The 18,238-nt window shown below is 46.1% G+C and overlaps 1 protein-coding gene across 4 annotated transcripts in view; it reads left to right on the top strand.

Moving 5' to 3' along the window:
* The window catches only part of LOC119460932 (uncharacterized), a 72,017-nt gene that overhangs the window by 33,881 nt on the left and 19,898 nt on the right, over window positions 1–18,238 (top strand). For all 4 annotated transcript variants that reach the window (XM_049673256.1, XM_037722069.2, XM_049673255.1 and 1 more), the window contains 16 exons: window positions 2,516–2,551; window positions 3,234–3,293; window positions 3,972–4,013; window positions 4,120–4,248; window positions 4,992–5,132; window positions 5,852–6,093; window positions 7,545–7,666; window positions 9,060–9,174; window positions 9,715–9,885; window positions 10,733–10,849; window positions 11,808–11,937; window positions 12,044–12,085; window positions 12,181–12,225; window positions 12,450–12,587; window positions 14,678–14,919; window positions 17,403–17,521. In XM_049673256.1, coding sequence (XP_049529213.1) covers window positions 2,516–2,551; window positions 3,234–3,293; window positions 3,972–4,013; window positions 4,120–4,248; window positions 4,992–5,132; window positions 5,852–6,093; window positions 7,545–7,666; window positions 9,060–9,174; window positions 9,715–9,885; window positions 10,733–10,849; window positions 11,808–11,937; window positions 12,044–12,085; window positions 12,181–12,225; window positions 12,450–12,587; window positions 14,678–14,919; window positions 17,403–17,521 — 1,891 coding nt within the window. The remainder of the gene's footprint in view (window positions 1–2,515; window positions 2,552–3,233; window positions 3,294–3,971; window positions 4,014–4,119; window positions 4,249–4,991; window positions 5,133–5,851; window positions 6,094–7,544; window positions 7,667–9,059; window positions 9,175–9,714; window positions 9,886–10,732; window positions 10,850–11,807; window positions 11,938–12,043; window positions 12,086–12,180; window positions 12,226–12,449; window positions 12,588–14,677; window positions 14,920–17,402; window positions 17,522–18,238) is intronic.

Raw genomic sequence — 18,238 nt, 5'->3', positions numbered from 1 at the left:
TGTAAAACGATCCCAAATTCAGTAACGTTTACGAAAATATTAGGAGAGTCGGCAGGTATGCCTTACAGTATTTTTTTCTTATTACGTCCCACTTCCTGTGAGGAAGCCAAGTCACCTTGTCTACTTTGCCGTCAGGCTGAGAGAGAGATGCAGGAATAGTGAAAAAGACAGGGAAGTTTATCACATGCCAGTGTCTTATTTGCTACCCTGAACTCGGGCAGTGGGGAAAAAGGGAGAAGAAATGATAAATGGAGAGCGAGAGTATACTGCACGGCCAAGGCGAACGCAACAAGGACGCGAAATCAGAGACATGTTAAAATGTGCAGTCGGTCAAAGAAAGCGCGCAGCCTTCTGTGTTAACAATATAGGTGAGGCCGCTTTTGCATCTTCTGTGCACAAAATAATAACAGTAGTGTGTGGAGCATTCCTCTGCTCGAGTGACGCCAGCACTGCACTCGCTGCATTGCACTTTGAGCAGACGTAGTGTGTTGATTGTTTAGAAGTACGAGGCTGGCGTCCATCAATGACTGTAGTACGTCGTGTGATTTTGCAAGTTTAAGACCGTACTACGGATATGACTTGCCTGTAAGAAACTGACACCAGCAACTCAATCGGCAGGTGTAGTGCGTGTCAGTTCAGAGCACCATGCTGCTACTACCTGAAAATCTGCGCTTATGACGGTGCAGGCCGTTTCTCCGAACATGTCAGGTTTACTGGCTACTGTCTCCGACGTGTCCTCAAGGTCGCTTGCGCGAACGGCTGGGGGCGTAGGAAATAGGGTGGATATAGAGGTCTCCTTCAGAGCAGCCGTAGTCAGCCTGGAAGACCATCAGCGGCGACGGCCGATGATTTCAGTGCTTTCTCTGGGGTCAAATGTTCTTTTACCGTTTCTGTGAGGACAGCGAACTCGTACAGTCCTTGAAAGCGCCGTCACGAGAACAGCGGCAGTTCGAGCTCTTGAAGGTAGTTGAAGGTGGCAGATGTCTTCTGGCTTGTTCTCGCACACCGGACGCTCACCAATGAGGTTGTACACAGGACCATCGCGTGTCCATTCTTCGTGTACTTGAGGCACAGAAATTGTTTTGGAATGAATCCGCGAACTGCATGCCGTAAGTGGTAAACCTTGAAATTTGTCCGGATGGAGTCACCCTTGCGTATAACCTTGACACAGTGCGTGTTCCCCAAGGCATTACACAATGCTTTTTAAGTGTTGGGAAGTCAGCATTCAGTGTATCCCAGCTGCATTATATTGCGTATAGTGCCCTAGCTGCGCGCTCTTGTTGATGTTGATAACCTTGATGACCATAATGTTTCTTCTGGCGTCTCTACTTTCCTGTCACGTTACCTCCCCCTCCCCTCTCTCCCCAGCGTAGGGTAGCAAACCGGATCTTCCCATCTGGTTAACTTTTCTGCCTTTCCCCTTTCTTCTGTCTCTCTCTCTCTCTGGCGTCAATCCTGGGTTGAGGCTTCCTTTTTTTTTTTGCATACTGTGTCAATCTTTCTGCGACACCCTTGTGTTGTTTGGATCTAGAACTTCGCTGTGGTACAAAAATTATATTGTGATTGCTAATTACTTTATTAATAGGATTTATCATTGTAATGCCTTAACTAAAATACTTAAGCAAGACTTGAGAGCGGGCTAGTTACTATTCCATGATAATAAACTTGAAGCACTTGAAGTGTCCGTTCCGTCGCTACTGTTGCCTCCCTTGCGCTTCAAGTTTATTAGTCCTTAAAGTGCTTCATGCGAAACTCTGCACTATACATTATCACGTTTCTGCGCGTTTAGAAAGAGCTAACCACGTGGTCTGTACTTCTAATAGTACGGCTGTGCGCTAAGCCTGTGGTAGACATGACATATGCGCACCGAGGCTGAACGAGAAACATCGCTGTTATATATCTTCAGAGCAAATACACTGTTTACCTATAGGCACTTATACAAGCACCAGCCGGTTGGCTATAGCGGGCGTAAGTGTTTTCCGTTAAGCTGTTCTCCCACCAAAAAAATGCTTATCAACTAGCTCAGCGTGCTATTGTTCTCATAATCTCTACAACTCACTTTCTGCCCCTTATCACTAGCATATCATGTTTATTAGCGCTTCTTCGCCTCCATTCACGAGGACTACCGAAGCAAGGCTCCCACTGCGCTCGCACAGATTTCAGCGCATGTTCTCCCTAACGACTCCCGGCAACATACCACGCGGCACTGCTGTAATAAGGATATTTTAGTCTCAAGGGGCGTAAACAAGCTAGTATTGAAAGAAATAAATGATGCTAAAATGACGTTGTCATTGCTATCAGCGAAACATATCCACTAATTTTGAGCCACATATACTCGTATGTACGACATTCCCGGCACAGGCTCCGTGCGACTATATTTTGCCTCTGCCCAAGCCACTGCCTCCGTTCAAGCCATTTCGGCGAAGCATTCTTTATATTCACAAGCCCAGCCTCCAGTGCTGCGCGCGAATTATATTTTAATAATATCTTCTTTTAATGGCCTTTATTTCTTCAGAAGGACCAACCTTCAGGACCAGGAAGTCAAAGACTCGTAAGCGGTCTCTTTCCGACTTTTTTGCTATCTTCAATGCACGCATGGTTCCTGCGTGTACTGCATGTCTGTTCCCTATGCGAGACTAACAACCTACGTTTTCACTACACGGGGGAAAAAAATACGTAAAAAGCCTGGTATCTCCGAAGCTTAAGCATCCAGCAAGAAATCTGAATCGCCTTTGCGAGTGCCACCTAAGCAGTGTACTTCACCGAATGTATGCCTGAATTTTTGTGGTCGTCGTGTTTCGATATCTCCCGTGCGTCGTCAGTGCGCATGTGCGTGCGTGCGTGTTGTGTGTGTGTGTGTGTGTGCGTGTGTGTGTGCGTGTGTGTGTTTGTGTGTGAGAGAGAATGCGTGTGTGCGTCGCTACTTTCCGCGTACCACTCCTACTGTATATATACAAAATGTATGTTCAGTGGTTTAGTAGCATAAGTCCTCGGTCATTTTTAACTGGCTATACAAATAAACGGGCTCCTCGGTCACTGACAACTCGCACCAAAAGTCTCTTTTAGCCAGACTTTGGGCCCGCTTTAAGCAGCAGTCACTTCACAGGGACGTAATATAAATAATTTTGCCTGAAAAGAAAGCCACCCTTCGTCAGCTCAAATCTTCGCTAACACTTTAGAAGCATAGCTTTCTTCCGGCAAGTTTCATGTTAACCACGAAAGTTATTTTGCAGGCAAGCACATTTCTTCAAAACGACATACAACAAAATCTACGATGAAAGACACAAAGACACGTAAGTCATTTTGTAAAACAAAGCATTTCCTTCACTTCTTAGGCCAATGTTGCAAGGCGAAACCTTTTTTTTTCTTTTTGCACTATGATAACAAAGTAAGGTGCGTGGGTAGTAGGGTTGCAAAGATATAAGCGATAATAGTATAACATGTTTTCATTGCGTGCAGTTTTAGCAAGCAACCCCCTATGCTGACCGAATTGAAAGACGTTTCACGTCAAAAGAGTACGCTTGTGAATACGGACATAGAAAATGCGTTCAGATTTCGCAATTCAGTCTGCAACACGAACCTAAGGAAGTGTTCAAGGATGTTGCGCGTTTGTCCGTGCGCATGCTTAAAATAAAAGCAGAATTTACGTAAGCAAACTTAATGATATGGTCACTTTATTCGTCGTGCTTTTCTGGAGAACCTTAACATCTATAAAGAAACGAGGATACTTGATCAGATTCGTAGCGGCCCTGCCATGCAACAGAAACTAACTTTACGACGCGTTGTGCCTCTGAACTTTTGTCGAGTCTCGGTTATGAGTTAAAGTACCTGCAAACCGTGCAGCCGGCGTAAAAGTCTTGCTTAGTCAGTCGACAGCGAGTAGGTGCATCTTTTGTACAACATTCTCAGCATACTCGCGCTCGGTGTCTCACACTGCTTACTAATATGTTTCTTTTTTTTTGCGTACACAGATGGCCCTCGTGCCCAACAGCGTGTCCCCGAGAAGCAGAAGTGTAAGTATTCGAATACGAGCATGAAATTTTAGTGAAACGGAGATGGTGGCTCATTCTAATGTCGAGAGAATCATGTTCGCAATCACAAGTAACGTCGTCTTTGCAGCTCTCAACGAGAAGCTCAAGAAGACGAAGAAGAAGAAAAAGAACAATTCGGCTAAGGCCCTCAAGCCTAAAACGATTCCAAGCACGACCGAAGAGTCGAACGAGCCCGTAAAGGGTCTGAAACCAAGCGGTAAGAGCAATGTCATCAGTCTAAGGACCATGCCCTAACAACATACAGTTCTCCACGTATATAGAAAGGAATATTGTTGCCTAAAGGAAAGCAAGGTTTAGAGGTTCACTACGCGCGCGAGCGCAGGCCAGTTGTATCTAGACGGGTCAAGACTGTCATAATGCGGCCAACGAGTCGTATTCGAGATCTTATTTTCGTATTTATTGCTGCGATTACATGTACGAGATAGACTTCGCACACAGTAAAATAATATCCATCCTCTTCCATACCAACTTCACAACACCCGCTTAACTGAACTGTCCTTCTGTGAGCAAAAAAAAAAAAAAAACCAACAAAAAACATTATACTACTCTTTGTTTGCAGCAGATAAATTAAGCACGTGATTTTGAGAAACATGTGAGTAATTACGTGCTTGCTTCTCTAGACAGTTACAAAACTAAACATTGCGTGCGACACGCCCAACGGCACTGATACACTTACACAATACTTACACAACAAAGCAGCACAATTTCATTACCTTTTTCAGTGCTCAAACTGTTTTACGCCATTTATTTTTTTTTTCCTTTTTCTTGCACGTAAGACCAATAATAAACTTAATATTGCTTGCTCGGGAAAGCGGAACGCATTCTGATTATATGATTCGCAGGAACTTCGCACTGTGTAGTTTATATTGGCATACTTCGTTATGATGCTGATCGTGCAGGAGAGCACTGAAAGAGCCGCGCTTTCAACTCTGCGTGCAGGCATTTCCAATCACCTGCTGTGTTTCATGTCGGACAACGCCACGGACAAAATGCAGATGCCGGCCGAGTACTGCACCCATCTCGTCTACAAAGACATGACCCTGAGCAAACAGAGTCATACCTTTGTGCCTGCCAAGAACGGTGAGGCAGTTTCACCCGGAGACTTCATGTGTGTCTGCAAATGAACGCTATCTAATCAACGCTAACCAATTTTCTACAGCTGTTTGATTACATGTGGCTAGCGAAACACAAGAAACAACTGGATATGTTTCAAGATGCGTGATGTCTTTAATTCATCATCAAAAAATCGTAGTCTTAAAAACAACGAACTCATTCAATGAGCAATGTTCTTACTGAGCAGTCAAAGCCAGGTTGATCGCCTTTGTAATACAGGTTTCTCGACGCCTGTAAGGGGATGCAATGTGCCTGATAGCGCCGCTCCTTTTACTCTATTAATTAAACAAAAAAATGTTCACACAGTAAAAATTTACCTTAAGATACATTTTCACTAAACATGTCTAAGTCATTACGATGTTCTCTATTATAGTTTAAGACCCTGCTGAACCACAATGCCTGTTTTTTAGAGGAATCAAGATTTTCCAGTTTATCTGCGGTGGTGGCGCTTTGTTGTTGTTGTTGTTGTCGTTGTTGTTGTCGTCGTCGTCGTTGTCGTCGTCGTCGTCGTCGTCGTCGTTGTTGTTGTTGTTGTTGTTGTTGTTGTTGTTGTTGTTGTTGTTGTTGTTGTTGTTGTTGTTGTTGTTGTTGTTGTTGTTGTTGTTGTTGTTGTTGTTGTTGTTGTTGTTGTTGTTGTTGTTGTTGTTGTTGTTTATGATGTTTTAAACTCTACATTCTTCACGCAGGCACTGGCTTCGATGAGTTCATGTCCCTGCGCGAGCGCTTCGTGACGACCAAGTTCGTGGTGTCCCTGAGCACGGCGATGGTGCGTGAGCTGCTGGACTACGCGGACAGAGACGATCACAACCTGGCAGCCATCTGCACCCAGCTGGCCAAGTGGATCTCGGAGAACGAGCTCAACGGCGTCGCGTTCACTGGGCAGCTCATCACGAGCACGCGACACAAGAGCATGCTGGCAGTGCTCAAGGTACGTGCGACGTGCGGACTTCCTTTACTTGCATGCGGGTGCAGTTTGCCGTGATCGTATACAGACTCTGCCGCTCTAGCTCTCTGGGAAGAACATTTACGTGGGTTCGTGCCGCGTATTAATTGGTGCAAGCACCGATCAGTCACGTACTCGGACACGATGTGTTAAGGAAAATGGGACGAAGAGCGCTCGATCGACAAGGCGCTCTGCAAAATTGGACGAGCTTGTTCGGCATCGTAATACTCCAGGCGCACATGCACAACGACCACAAGCATGAACAAATCAGCCGGGGTAGCTCAGTGACCATAGTGTTCTTTTGCTGAGAACGAGGTCGGGGGTTCGATTCCCTGCCCGGGCGAAGTGCAAGAAAGCTCGTGCACTTAAAATTAGTTGCACGTTGAAGAACCCCTGGAGGTCGGTCAAAACTAATCCGTAGCCCTCCACTATGACATCTCTCATTGTTTGCTTTGGGACGTTCAACTCCATGAATCAATGAATCAACAAGCATGAACAAAGACGACACACAGTTTCTCGCTCTAATGAACACAATCAAGTAAAACTGTCTCTGTCAGTGCTGGTGAACAAACACACAAAAGTTATCGTTCCATCTCTTTTGTCCTTGCTACATGAAAGTGCGACTTGAGAGAGGGTGCAGAGGACAGTGAGCGCTGTTATTAATTTAGCCACACCTTAGCTATGGGAGACACTGCTGAAGAGTGCTCTGGAACAACTTCTGGCATACCGGGATACTTAAAAGATCATAATACCTATCTATATACGGACTTTTCTGTATTTTGGCCCCTTCAGAATGCAGTTGCAGAATCGAGCCCCGGTTTAATGCTGAACATCACCGCCTCTAAGCTTTAATTGCGCTGCATTGAATGCGGCTAGCGCGATTTTTTTATTATGCAATAAGACACTCCAGATGGATTTTCGCAGTCGCTGTCAAGTTCCGTATGAAGTCCAAGTGCGATCAGATGTGGATGGTAGGGCAAGTGCGCGAGGATGAACTGAGAACGATGGTGGGATGATGGCTTGATGAGCGCCGTCTTGCCTTGCACCCAATGTTGGAGGTCACATGATCAAGCACACGCTAGGGGGGAGGGGGGTACGCGGCCCACGCGCCGTATCTCGGAGGTAAGCTGCAGTGGGCACAAACGCTAGGCCGAGCCGAGATGGCTCGTGGCCTCATGCGTGCTGCGTTTCCGCGCGCCTAGGGTTGGAAGTCGCGCGATCTCTAGTTTCCGAGACGCAGTGAGGCGACAGGCAGCACGAAGCGTTCACTCGCCGTTGTCGGCGTTCTTCGTTCTCTTTTTACGCACTCGCGTAAGCTACTGCTGAAAGTATGCCAATGCTACTCCTTTCTGTAAACGGCAAGATTCTAGTCCAGCAACACGTGGCCTATGTTCGTTAATCTACCCTTCGCACCTCCCTCTCTGTGGCTCGAACAGAGCGTCCAAGATGCCTTGAAGCAGTTGGGAGAACCGAAACCGGCCCTTATCTACTCTGGGTACGCATCGCATGACCAGTACACGCAGAAGAGTATCATGGACAGGATCAAGGATTACCTCCGGTAAGTGCTTCTTCACAGCCCGCTTCGATTTGATGCGGGTATGCGCACTGCTGTAAACGGAGCGTGTAGTTTCGTAACGTAGGTGCTAGCTACCCGTTGTTGCGTCTCAGTCAGAGAAAGGGTGGAACATAATTTAAGGGTTGTTCTCTTCGGTCGCAAGTAGATGACGAAAGCAAAAAGATTGAAGGAGCATTGGTAGTGACACTACCAGAAGAAGTCTGGTGATTCGAGGGAGAAAGGTTGTAAAGAAAACTTGTCACTGCATAAGGATAAATTTTGGTCGAATATATTATCCTTTATGGCAAGATGACACCTGTCACCTCGCCGATACAAAGGAACAGTCTTATTAATACCTCTGATTACCTATAACTGTTCCCGTATCTACCGTCCCAACTACATATAGCTTCAAGCGGCAGTGATAGTATAGCGACTTCTTCGGAGGTGTCAGCCAAAGCCACCTTGAAACTATCATTCCTATGCGCGAATATTCATTGCAGAGTCATGATTGGAAAACGTGTCATTCATCCGACTGTAGCGTTTTGCTATAAGTGTGAAAGAAACCCGAGTGGTTCACCTCTTCAAGAAACCTTCGGGAATCGGACCCTCGGCCTGTGCCTGACCACGGCTGTCGCTCTTCTGTCGGAGCTAATAAGGAGACTAGCAAATGACCAATGTGAGGCCTAATCAATCAACGACTATAGGTGCGGAAAGTTTTCCTGGTAGTGGACTGAAGTGACCTTACGAGGATTCATTCGGGGGCAAAATATTCACGTCGTGAGACAATATAGATGAGCACGACCTCTTGTCTCGTTAACTGTTATTGCACCTCAGCTTGGCGACCAGCTGTAAACGTGATTAATATAAATGCGGTCACATGATGGGTGTTTCCATGACACACGGGGAGATCAAATTCTCAAGTATAATTAAATGACGAGTGCGTGGAGTGTGAGCAGAAAGGCACGGTGTGCACCCGGTGTGATGATACGAGAATGCACGGTGCAGAAAAAGAAGCGCTGCCGTAGTTGCCAAAGCTCGAAGAGAATCCACTCCTCCCACGAACAGCATCAGCACACATTCAGCAGCATCCTCGCTCAACTGGCAGTTCCGGTTGGCTCCTGTCGGTAAGAGTACCAGCGCGTTCAGTCTGACATGGCCGATGGTAGACGAAGAATGGTTGTGTTCGAGTGTGTACAAAAAGAGCGTGCCTCAAGGGTAGCTTCATTTTGTAGTTCTACGTAAGTTCACTTCGAGGTTGAGCCTTTCGCTGCACAGCCTACACTTGACCCGCATACATTGCCAATGACATAGCAGAAACACTAGACCATTACCGAAGGATATCCGTAAATCGCGGCCTGACACATTTTTATACCTCTCTTTCGCTCGCATGCATCAGCGCGGCAGACATTTTCGTGATAGAGACCCACTATCACGAGGAGGAGCAATTCTGCAGGCTCGTCTATCCGTCCATCTTCGTTCGGGTCGACGATACACCCAGCAGCATTCCTGTGGTAGGTACCATGTGCATTACAGTTTACAGATAAGGCTGAACGTGGTCGTGGCCCCTATGTACAATCGGTGTCAATAGTTTACAGACCATGGGATCTGCGAAAACGTTGAATTTCCAAGTTCGCGACCGTAGCCAGTAAGACAGTGCACCACTTTGTTGTTCTCATTTGCTGCTATACGCTTGAAACCTGAATTTCACGTTGAGTGCACAGGCTGCGGAAATATTCAGCTCTCTCACAGATACCGCGGTCCGTAAACTTTCGACGCCGACTGTACGCCGATTCGCGATCGCAAATGCGGAATTTCAACATGCGTCATGAAAACGGACGTTTGCTTCTACCTGAATCTTGTGCGTGGCTCTTGCCCTTACTTGTACCTTCTTGGTTGTTGTTCAGATCGACTAGTGTTTATTGTTGTCACGTGACGCTTCTTCGTAAGATCCTAGTCCACGACAGTTGTCTCGTGACTTGTCCTCGACTGCACTGACGACTTCGCATTCAGGTCAAACAGACTTCCTCGCACAATGTCCGCGCGTACCGCAGAAATCGGCCCTTCTCTGGATGGAGATGGTCAAAGAAGATGGCGGCCTGAACGGGACGCACAACTTGTGCTTCTCACTCGATATGTCCACCATGTCGTTCGACGTGGCAGCCAACAGCCGACCTACCGTCGGCGGATGGTGCACGGGCCGCAAGTGGATCAATTACGGACAGGTGAGCAAACGCCCACGCAGTCAATTAAAATTGATTTTTGGCGTCCTCATACCCGAAAAGAGCTAACGCACATAATCGATTTCAAAGTCACAAGTGACTGGAATGTTACAAAGATGGCAAAAAAAAAAATACTTTTGCTTCAATAGCACTGTTAAATGCTGCGAGCAGCATCCCCATGTACGTGGAGAAATTCAGTGTCTCCTCACATTAAAAAAAAAAAAAAAACGCTTATTTTTGGTGCTAAAACACATTGATAACGATCGTGTGATATCTTCACATGTTTATCGTATATCCTGGATCGTCGTGTCATCTCCCGCTATTTCGAAACCCACTTCACGGGTGCTTTCCGTCGTCTGAGACGACATACTGAAAAGGAGAGTCCGAAATCTGGACATAACAATATTATTAAAATATTATCCACACAAAGTTCCGTGTGCATCTCGCTTCATATCCGGAATAAATACTTTAGGTAATCGAGAGCAATGTGCAGTATAACGTCCAATTGATGGAGGTTAAAGGGACTCCGAGCACCAACACTGAATCACCTAATACTGTGGACGCATTCTTTCCAAGAGTCTATTTCCATTTCTTTCGCGGAAAAGGGGTTACCTACTGTGTTGGAGAAAATGAAGGTCAAAGTTACTATCATCAAATTTTCGCGTCCGAACCGCAGCGCCACGTTGTGTGCAAATGGCAGCACGTGATGTGTAACATGCAGACTATAGCAAAGAGTTATCCTGGTTCTGACGAAGTCTGTGCACGTGCGGGCTGACGTTCCGCGACGGGCTATGATCGCGCCTGCTGGATGCACGTGCTAAAGGCCCGCTCGCTTTCCATTCACTCCCAGATGTGCGGAACGAACGTCTGGGTGACGCCTGACGAGGACCGCGTAGCCCTGTCGACGTCCAGGCGCAAGCCGCAGACGTGGCTCGCCTATGACAGCGAGGACGCCATCAAGAAAAAGGCACGTCATCTTCCGGACACTTTGACACCAACTTGGCATTAACTACATGAGTGGGAGATGTATCCCGGAAGTATCTCAACATTGTTCAAGGCCACTCGTAGAATATCGTCCGCCTTATCCCTGCCGGTGACTGTGACAAAATTTGGGGACGTAAGATTGTAGAAATTGAGATTTCGCTAGCTGTTCGGCAACTCTTTGAACTCAAACAGCACAGTTACATCAACAATTCTATATATGCGAAGGCGGATACCAACAGGTGTTGTGAGCTCCCCTTAAAGCAGAACGGATGTGAGAGTTCGTGTGGATGATAAGCAAAATCCTACATGGCCTCCACTCAAATGTCTATGGAAGAGAAAACTGTCACTTTCTTCACAGTAACACCAAGCTACTAAGGAAGCTCATGTGGATTTCTCATTTAAAAAAAAATTGTACTCCAAAGGTAAGCTTGTTTCAACGCCTTTGCGTGGTCAAGGACATTGGTCCCGGGTTCAGTCAGGACGAGGATGAATTTTTTTCGACTGCTACGCATTCTTTCTGAGAAACCTGTATTGGTTTCCTTCGCGGCTTCGTGCCACTGTAGAGCAGACGACAAATTTCCTTTCATAAAACCGCATACTTCCATCTTGTAAATTTCCCCAGAGCTAATTTGATTTGCCCACCATACGTTTACTTTGCTGCTAACCAGAAAAGGAAAAAACAGTTTTACCTCCTTGAGAATGGAATTTCTGAATTATGTAGCTGCTAACAGTAACATTCTCAGTTAGACGGAAAGGACCATGGATTCATCCAAAATAATGTAAGAGTGCGCCCGGCGGCGCTCTGCAGTAGGGCAGCAACTTGCGCACGCTGTAGGCTAATCTATTGCAAAGCATTTCACATTAAAACCAATCTCGACGACAAAGTGGAAGATCACTTTCTTTCAGTTACTTTTCACTGCGTTCTCTTGTGGCGCCATTAGGTGGGCCGAGCGATGGACGTGTTCCACGGCGTCTGCGTAGCCGTGTTCCACGTGGACCACGACGACAGTGCTGCCATCTGTGACGGCATCAACCGCTTCCCCAGACTGCAGGCCATTCGGGAAGTGCAGAGTACGTCATATTGTTAACCTATAGTTCTCTTTAGTTCATACCATGACACAAAAAAGCGCGAAACTTATTTCTGAAATTTCTCTCCTGCTCTGCTTCTTGATTTCAGAGCACCACGTGGAAAAGGAATTCTACGGAGTTGAAAAGAAGCGTAAGAAAAAAAAAACTGATCGCACAGATTGTAACAGATACTCAGCTTATAGAGGTAGTGTGCTTAAACGAACGCTGCTTCTTTACTGTTTACAGCGCCACCCCGCTCTCAAGATAGGGAAAGGTCCAAAAGTTTACCGAGTAAGTACGCTATTTTTATGCTGGCGTGCATATTCTAAACGATCACAACTCTCTAGTCGCAGTGCTCGATGTCTTTGTGGTGATGTTCTAAACGCAGTACGTCTAGTCGTTCGGCTGTTTCCGTGAGAGAAGTTCGGTTTCGCGAGTGCGTCATCTCGGCCTGAACGCTTTGCGAAAGAAGACGTTGCCCGATGTGTGCGCGTAACACGTGACCGGTGGTGCAGGTGAACCAGCAGTGTTATGTGTCGCCGGCGACCTGCTCTCTGACATGGACCACTATCCAACCGAACACTGCACGCATCTCATCTACCGGGACATGGTGTTCTTCTCGGAGCACAAGTGGTTCATGCCCAGGGAGGACGGTGAGAGTTCCAAGAAAGCTGCGTTAAAAAACGATGTCACCGATGGCGGGACGTTTGGTGGTATTAAAAACTCGAGATTCGTGACCATGGGCCACCTAACTATAGTCCGTTTAAACCAAGTTAAGTGAACACGGATGAGGTTGTGGCGGTTAGGTGAACGAATTTGGGAATGCGGCATAGGAGTTCTTGCTGTATATATGACCAGGGCTGTGTCTACCGGAGTTGTTATGGGGCTTAGAATAGCGCCCAAATTTACTCTTAACCTGATATTCAGGTTATGTGGTTACGTCTAGGTATTCCAAGAAATATTTTCTTCGTATATAAACCACAAAAAATTATAACGGGCATATTGATTTCCCAGTGTTGTCGCTATCGTGGAAACATTCGCATAGCATGTAGCCCTTCAATATGGCTGCCATGGACTTAAGAACTGCAACCTCCACACCCATCCTACCGCCTCTTTGAAAAATAATTCTGGGTGCAGACGTGTAAATGGCTAAAATTAGTGCCTCATATGCAGTATCGAACCTAACCTCAACCCGTACCGAAAACTGTACACGAACAGCAATTTTGGGCGGTATTAAACCCGAACCCGAACCGAATCTGAACCGAAAAAATAGCAATGGTTACCGGTTCAGCACGAAACCGTTCAAGCATTTAAGCCGACAGTGGGTGCTGAATTCTTTGTACGATTCTTAGAATAACTACTACTTCTTCTGTCGGAGCACCTCACTAGCAGATTGTTACGACTTACGACTTGCTTTGCGTGAAAGAATGGGGATAGACGATGGCTATGAGCTGGTAACATTTCTGGTGGTGCTCCCAATTCGGCAGTTACGTCAACTTGTTACTAAAACTAAGTAAATGAGATAAACACGAAGAGCGGTAAAGACGACGTCCTCGAGGAGAGACATCTACGAGTTCAGCTGCATGACTTATTGTAACCACAACACTGTGGTCGCTAAAGTATGTCGTCACCTTTTCTAAAGGCACGCAAAATGTTACGTGCCATGGTTCAACGCACGTTCGGTGCTTAGCCAAGCAGAGTACAACGCTCTTCGAGTTGTAGACATTATTCGTGGGGCACAACACGTGCGTGCTCGTGACTCCTTTGTACGCACATAGCCAGCGCAAGACTACGCACCACGTGCAAATGCGCGAGAAAAAAAAATCGACTTATTATTCAGCACAATCCGTCCTTGTTCATCTTTCAGAAGCATCGATGTCCCCACCTGCTTCTAAAGAAGCAGCAGACTGGGCGAAATGTCAGATGCTGGCTTCTTTTTACGCTACAGACTAGAAGCATGGAGTTGTAGTTTACGTAATACCGTGTGAATTCGCGCTGTCGTTTACACCATAGATAATGCCGCAGTCGCTCACCATCAGTCCCGCAGTAAAAAACCTGAAGCAAAGCGAAAAATTAAATGACTGTGCAGCTGTCAAAGTAACGAGTGTTGAAGCTACGCAGGCCTTACGCTGACGCAGGGAATCTTAGTAATTATCTCTGTCTTTAAAATATACGTGAAACTTTCCGCGCATCTCTAAATTCTTTTCTTAAATTACTGCCTCCTCTTGGTGAAACTTGCGCATGCGCTATGCGGGCAAGTCGATAGTACTGTGCAGAATGTCACCATTGGGCAGGATAAAAGGGACTGCACCGAACCGGTTCGCGAACCGGTTCACGAACCGTTACAAATTTTTATTTCACTGGAGCGGAACGGAACGGGAACGAAATCGGAGCGCGTTGAACCCGAACCGGTATTTTTTTTTTTGGATCGACACCCTTCACCTTGGTTTGCAATTTCAAGTTGAATAGAAAAGGAAAACATTGAAGGGAAGCAATGACGAACGAAGAAACAGGAAAGAAGGAAGACAGACTGATTTAGGATGGATGGATGCATAAAGAAAAAAAAAAGAAAAACGCCAGATTCTAAACGCTCATTTTACTATACTTCGGCTTGAAAGACCTCGGCATCAGGACGATGCGGATTTCTTCCTAGTTCGGGGTTACGTTGTAGCGATGCCTCAATAGATTTCTTGATTCCTGGTCCGACTCAGCTCTTGATATTGGAGGCTGGCGCGCTTTGCAGAGCAAAGCTTCAAGCAGTTCAAGGAGCTACGCGCAAAGACATCGCTTCCCCTACTCGTGGGAGTGTCGGCCGAGCAGCTATCGGACTTCTACGCGCGGCTGTGGCGAAACCCGCCCAAGATGGGCCACTTCGCACGCAGCGCCATTGAGTGGCTGAACCTGCAAGGTTTCGACGGCATTGCGCTGCTCGACCAGGAGGTCAAGGCGGCCGACGTGGGCAGGCGATACTTCCACATCGTCAAGGTGCGCCTGCGTTTGCGCGAGAAGGTGCACAGGTAGTGCATCGCATCACCATTTCACGTCAAGCATTAACGCGACAGCGTTAAAGGGCTCCGCGGGTCGCTGAAAATCCGGTGTCGGTGTCCGGCGTCGGTATATCGTGAGCGAAAATGTCCGTATATATTTAGGTATATGTATATGCCACTCTTGGCTATATATATGACATGGAGTATATAGGGGTTATATTGTCACAACATTCTATCACTAAAGTGTCTCATACCTTGTCTTACATTCTTGACAAAGTTATATTTCCTGGCAATTTTGAGAATGACAGCCCACAAACAAATGTCGTGACACAAAACACCGACAGCGCATGCCTTTTATGTTAAATCTTCTTAGACTGAAATATTAAAAGTGCGAAACAATAACAGAAGATTGGCCCACGCAAGAGGCCGCGTTTCTACGAGAAAGCCCGCCTTCGATGCATAGCTTTCGCCGCCAGCGTTTCCCGGTAAACATTACGGTTACATAAACTGCAGTTGCCGGGAAGCGTGAGGAGCAGTCAGGGATATTTGAATGTTATCGCGTTGCACTCTTAAAGGTGAAGCTTAAGTGTCCTCCAAATGTTTCGTTCTTTAAGTTATCCTCTGAGCGGTTGCCGCCAAACTTCAGAGGTCATAGTTTTTTTTTATTTACTTCGAATAATGAGCTAGGGATAAGCAGTTCGCGTCAAAGAAGCAACTTGATCGGTTTTCACAACGAACAGCTGCGTTTTCCTCACGCGGCGCTTGCACACTCCGTTTGTACGAGCCTCGTTCTCTATGATTTTCGCTTGTGGCTGGTGCTTTGCTATGATTGAAGCGAAAACACACAACGACAAAATCGCACAACCCTATTGCCGATAATTTTACTTCGGCCCCTACTTTCATTGTGGGCTCAGGGGACAAAAGTACAATGTAATAAGAACGGACTAAGGGCGGGTTTCAGCCCTTGCAAAACGTGGGGATGTGCCCCACCGCTCCATGAAACTGTAATTATGTGTAGACATAACGATCGCCTCGCACGCAAGCTGAGGTCGAAAGAACAGCCCGTAAGTGGAACGTGTGTGTCAGTGCCATTCTGTAGCCATCGTAGAGAAAAAAGCTCAGGTATCTAGAGAACACAAGCAAAGGTTTCTCGCAAAATATGTTTGTATTTATCGATTGCCACTTGCACGTGTGATGACTACAGTTTTTGTTATAGGTAATTATTAAGTGCTAGATACCCTTCACATGTGTTATACTGACTGGTGTGCTTATTTATTTATTTTTTTTGCTTGTTTTTGATACCAAGCGCTAGCTCCCTTCACCATGTGTGATGGCTGCGGCATATAGCCTGTTTATATGGCAAACTCATTTTCCGAAATAATTTTGTTGATCGTATACAGCGGGCTGTGGTGCCCCGTTCTGTCACTTCGTCGTTGTGCGTTAGCGCTTAGTTAAAATAATGCAGTGCCAATGAGCCCAACACTCCACCGTGTTATGAGCTTGGTGCTACTTTGAAGTAGATGCCGATTTGCCCTTTCATATATATCCTTCATTTAGTGGAGTCATGATGGGATAATCATTAACAAAGAAAGCCCACTCTTTCTTACTGTGGTTTCAGACAGGAATGTGTGCTGGATTCATGAGAAACTAACGCAAGGCCGAGACTGAAAAATTAGGCCGGCAAACATATACTAAACAGACAAATTAATGGAAGACTAAATGTATGATGAATCCAACAAAGAAAAAAAAGCAAGAAAAATATGAGTACGCTGCTCTTACAACTGCGCTGGCCTAACGACTGAAGTTTATTAATCATGTAATAATCCCGCTAGGTTTTAAGCACCAAGCGCATTCGCCAGCACAGAAGCAATCCCACATTCACACACTTATACCGTAATATGGAATCCCTTATACAGCAGCGTGCTTTACAGCAGTGTGTTTTGGTGCATCGTTTTGTATAAAATGTGAATGTTTATTAACTGATAATGAATATATGAACAGGCTTTAAAGTATTGAAACTGTGTACTGCAGACTTCAACATCCAGCTCTCATTATCATAATCTGTGAATATGCTGCACCTACTGGGAGGGAGGACTGAAGATACGCCGATGCACGTATCATTGTTTCTTATTTTATACGGGGTGTTTTAGAACTGCGCTATGCGGAGTTACATAGGATCGTGATGATCGTGAGATTGCTTCTGTGATGGCGCAAGCTCGGTGCTAATCTTGCAGGCTTGTTATCAATATAAATTTCAGGTAGTCCAGCTGAAATGCATGTGTGTACTTCTTATCTCTCGTGTGTGTGTGTGTGTGCATCGGTTTTCCTTGACTTCCTTTTTTGTCCGTTACAAGACACAAAGAAAAAGCAAAGACTAGGGAGATAATGATCGACACATTTCGCAGCCACTTGCACAAGTATCCATTACATCGTACTTATACAGTCCTCGTTAATTGATCTCATCATCATATTTGATCGCAGAGACTGCACGATGAGTTCTCGAGGGTTAAGCGCAAGCTTCTTATTGTGGTGGGCCTCAGCATCACGGACCACGAAAAGACGGCGGAAGACGTGGCCGAGCACCTCGAAGACATCGCCAGGTATACCGTCACCTTGTGTTGTTAATGGTAGAGAGTTTTCCGCAATCTCCATTACCGGCCTAAGTGCGATTTTGGCGGATGGAAAGCACTTAGTGTGGTTTCAAATTTTTCTTAGCCTTTCAGCATGTTTACAGAAATTTTTAGCAGAAGGTATTTTTACATGAATGGGACAGTAGCTCACTGTATCATCTTTCGAACGCACCGCATTTCATGTATAAACATGGATCATAAGCTGGTAAAACGCGTCACCTTAATGCGCAAGCCGAAGGTGCCTTGAGTGCGTGAAGTCGACTCTAGCGTATTCGAGTGAACGGCTAGCGCATGGCATCAAGCGCCACACTTGGCGTTTGCTCGCATCCGCTCGCAGGCGAGGCGCACTCTGAAAACAGGCATGGAGCTCGCTTCGGAAGCCGTCGCATTAAGGTTGATGCGCTGCATGTAGTAAACGGCGTGGCGTTGGCACTAAGTTGACGACCTGGAAGAAAACGATGTGCTGCTGCGCAAATTGATGTCCAGGTTGTATCCAGTCTCGAATGTAGCTTTAGTGGAATTCCCGCAAAACGAAATAATGGCCACACTGTCAAAAACAGCGCGCGAAAGAAGACCGTACGCCATCTGATCTCGAAGGCCATAGATCGAGCGGAATGCATGTTACCGTGTTAGATTACTTATAGAGGATCAGACGCAAGGGCCTTATTTAAGATTGAATGATGGCCT

The sequence above is a fragment of the Dermacentor silvarum genome, chromosome 8 (genome assembly GCF_013339745.2).
Source record: "Dermacentor silvarum isolate Dsil-2018 chromosome 8, BIME_Dsil_1.4, whole genome shotgun sequence".
NCBI lineage: Eukaryota > Metazoa > Arthropoda > Arachnida > Ixodida > Ixodidae > Dermacentor > Dermacentor silvarum.
The sequence above is the reverse complement of the archived record's forward strand: the minus strand, read 5'-3'. Positions and strand labels throughout refer to the sequence as shown.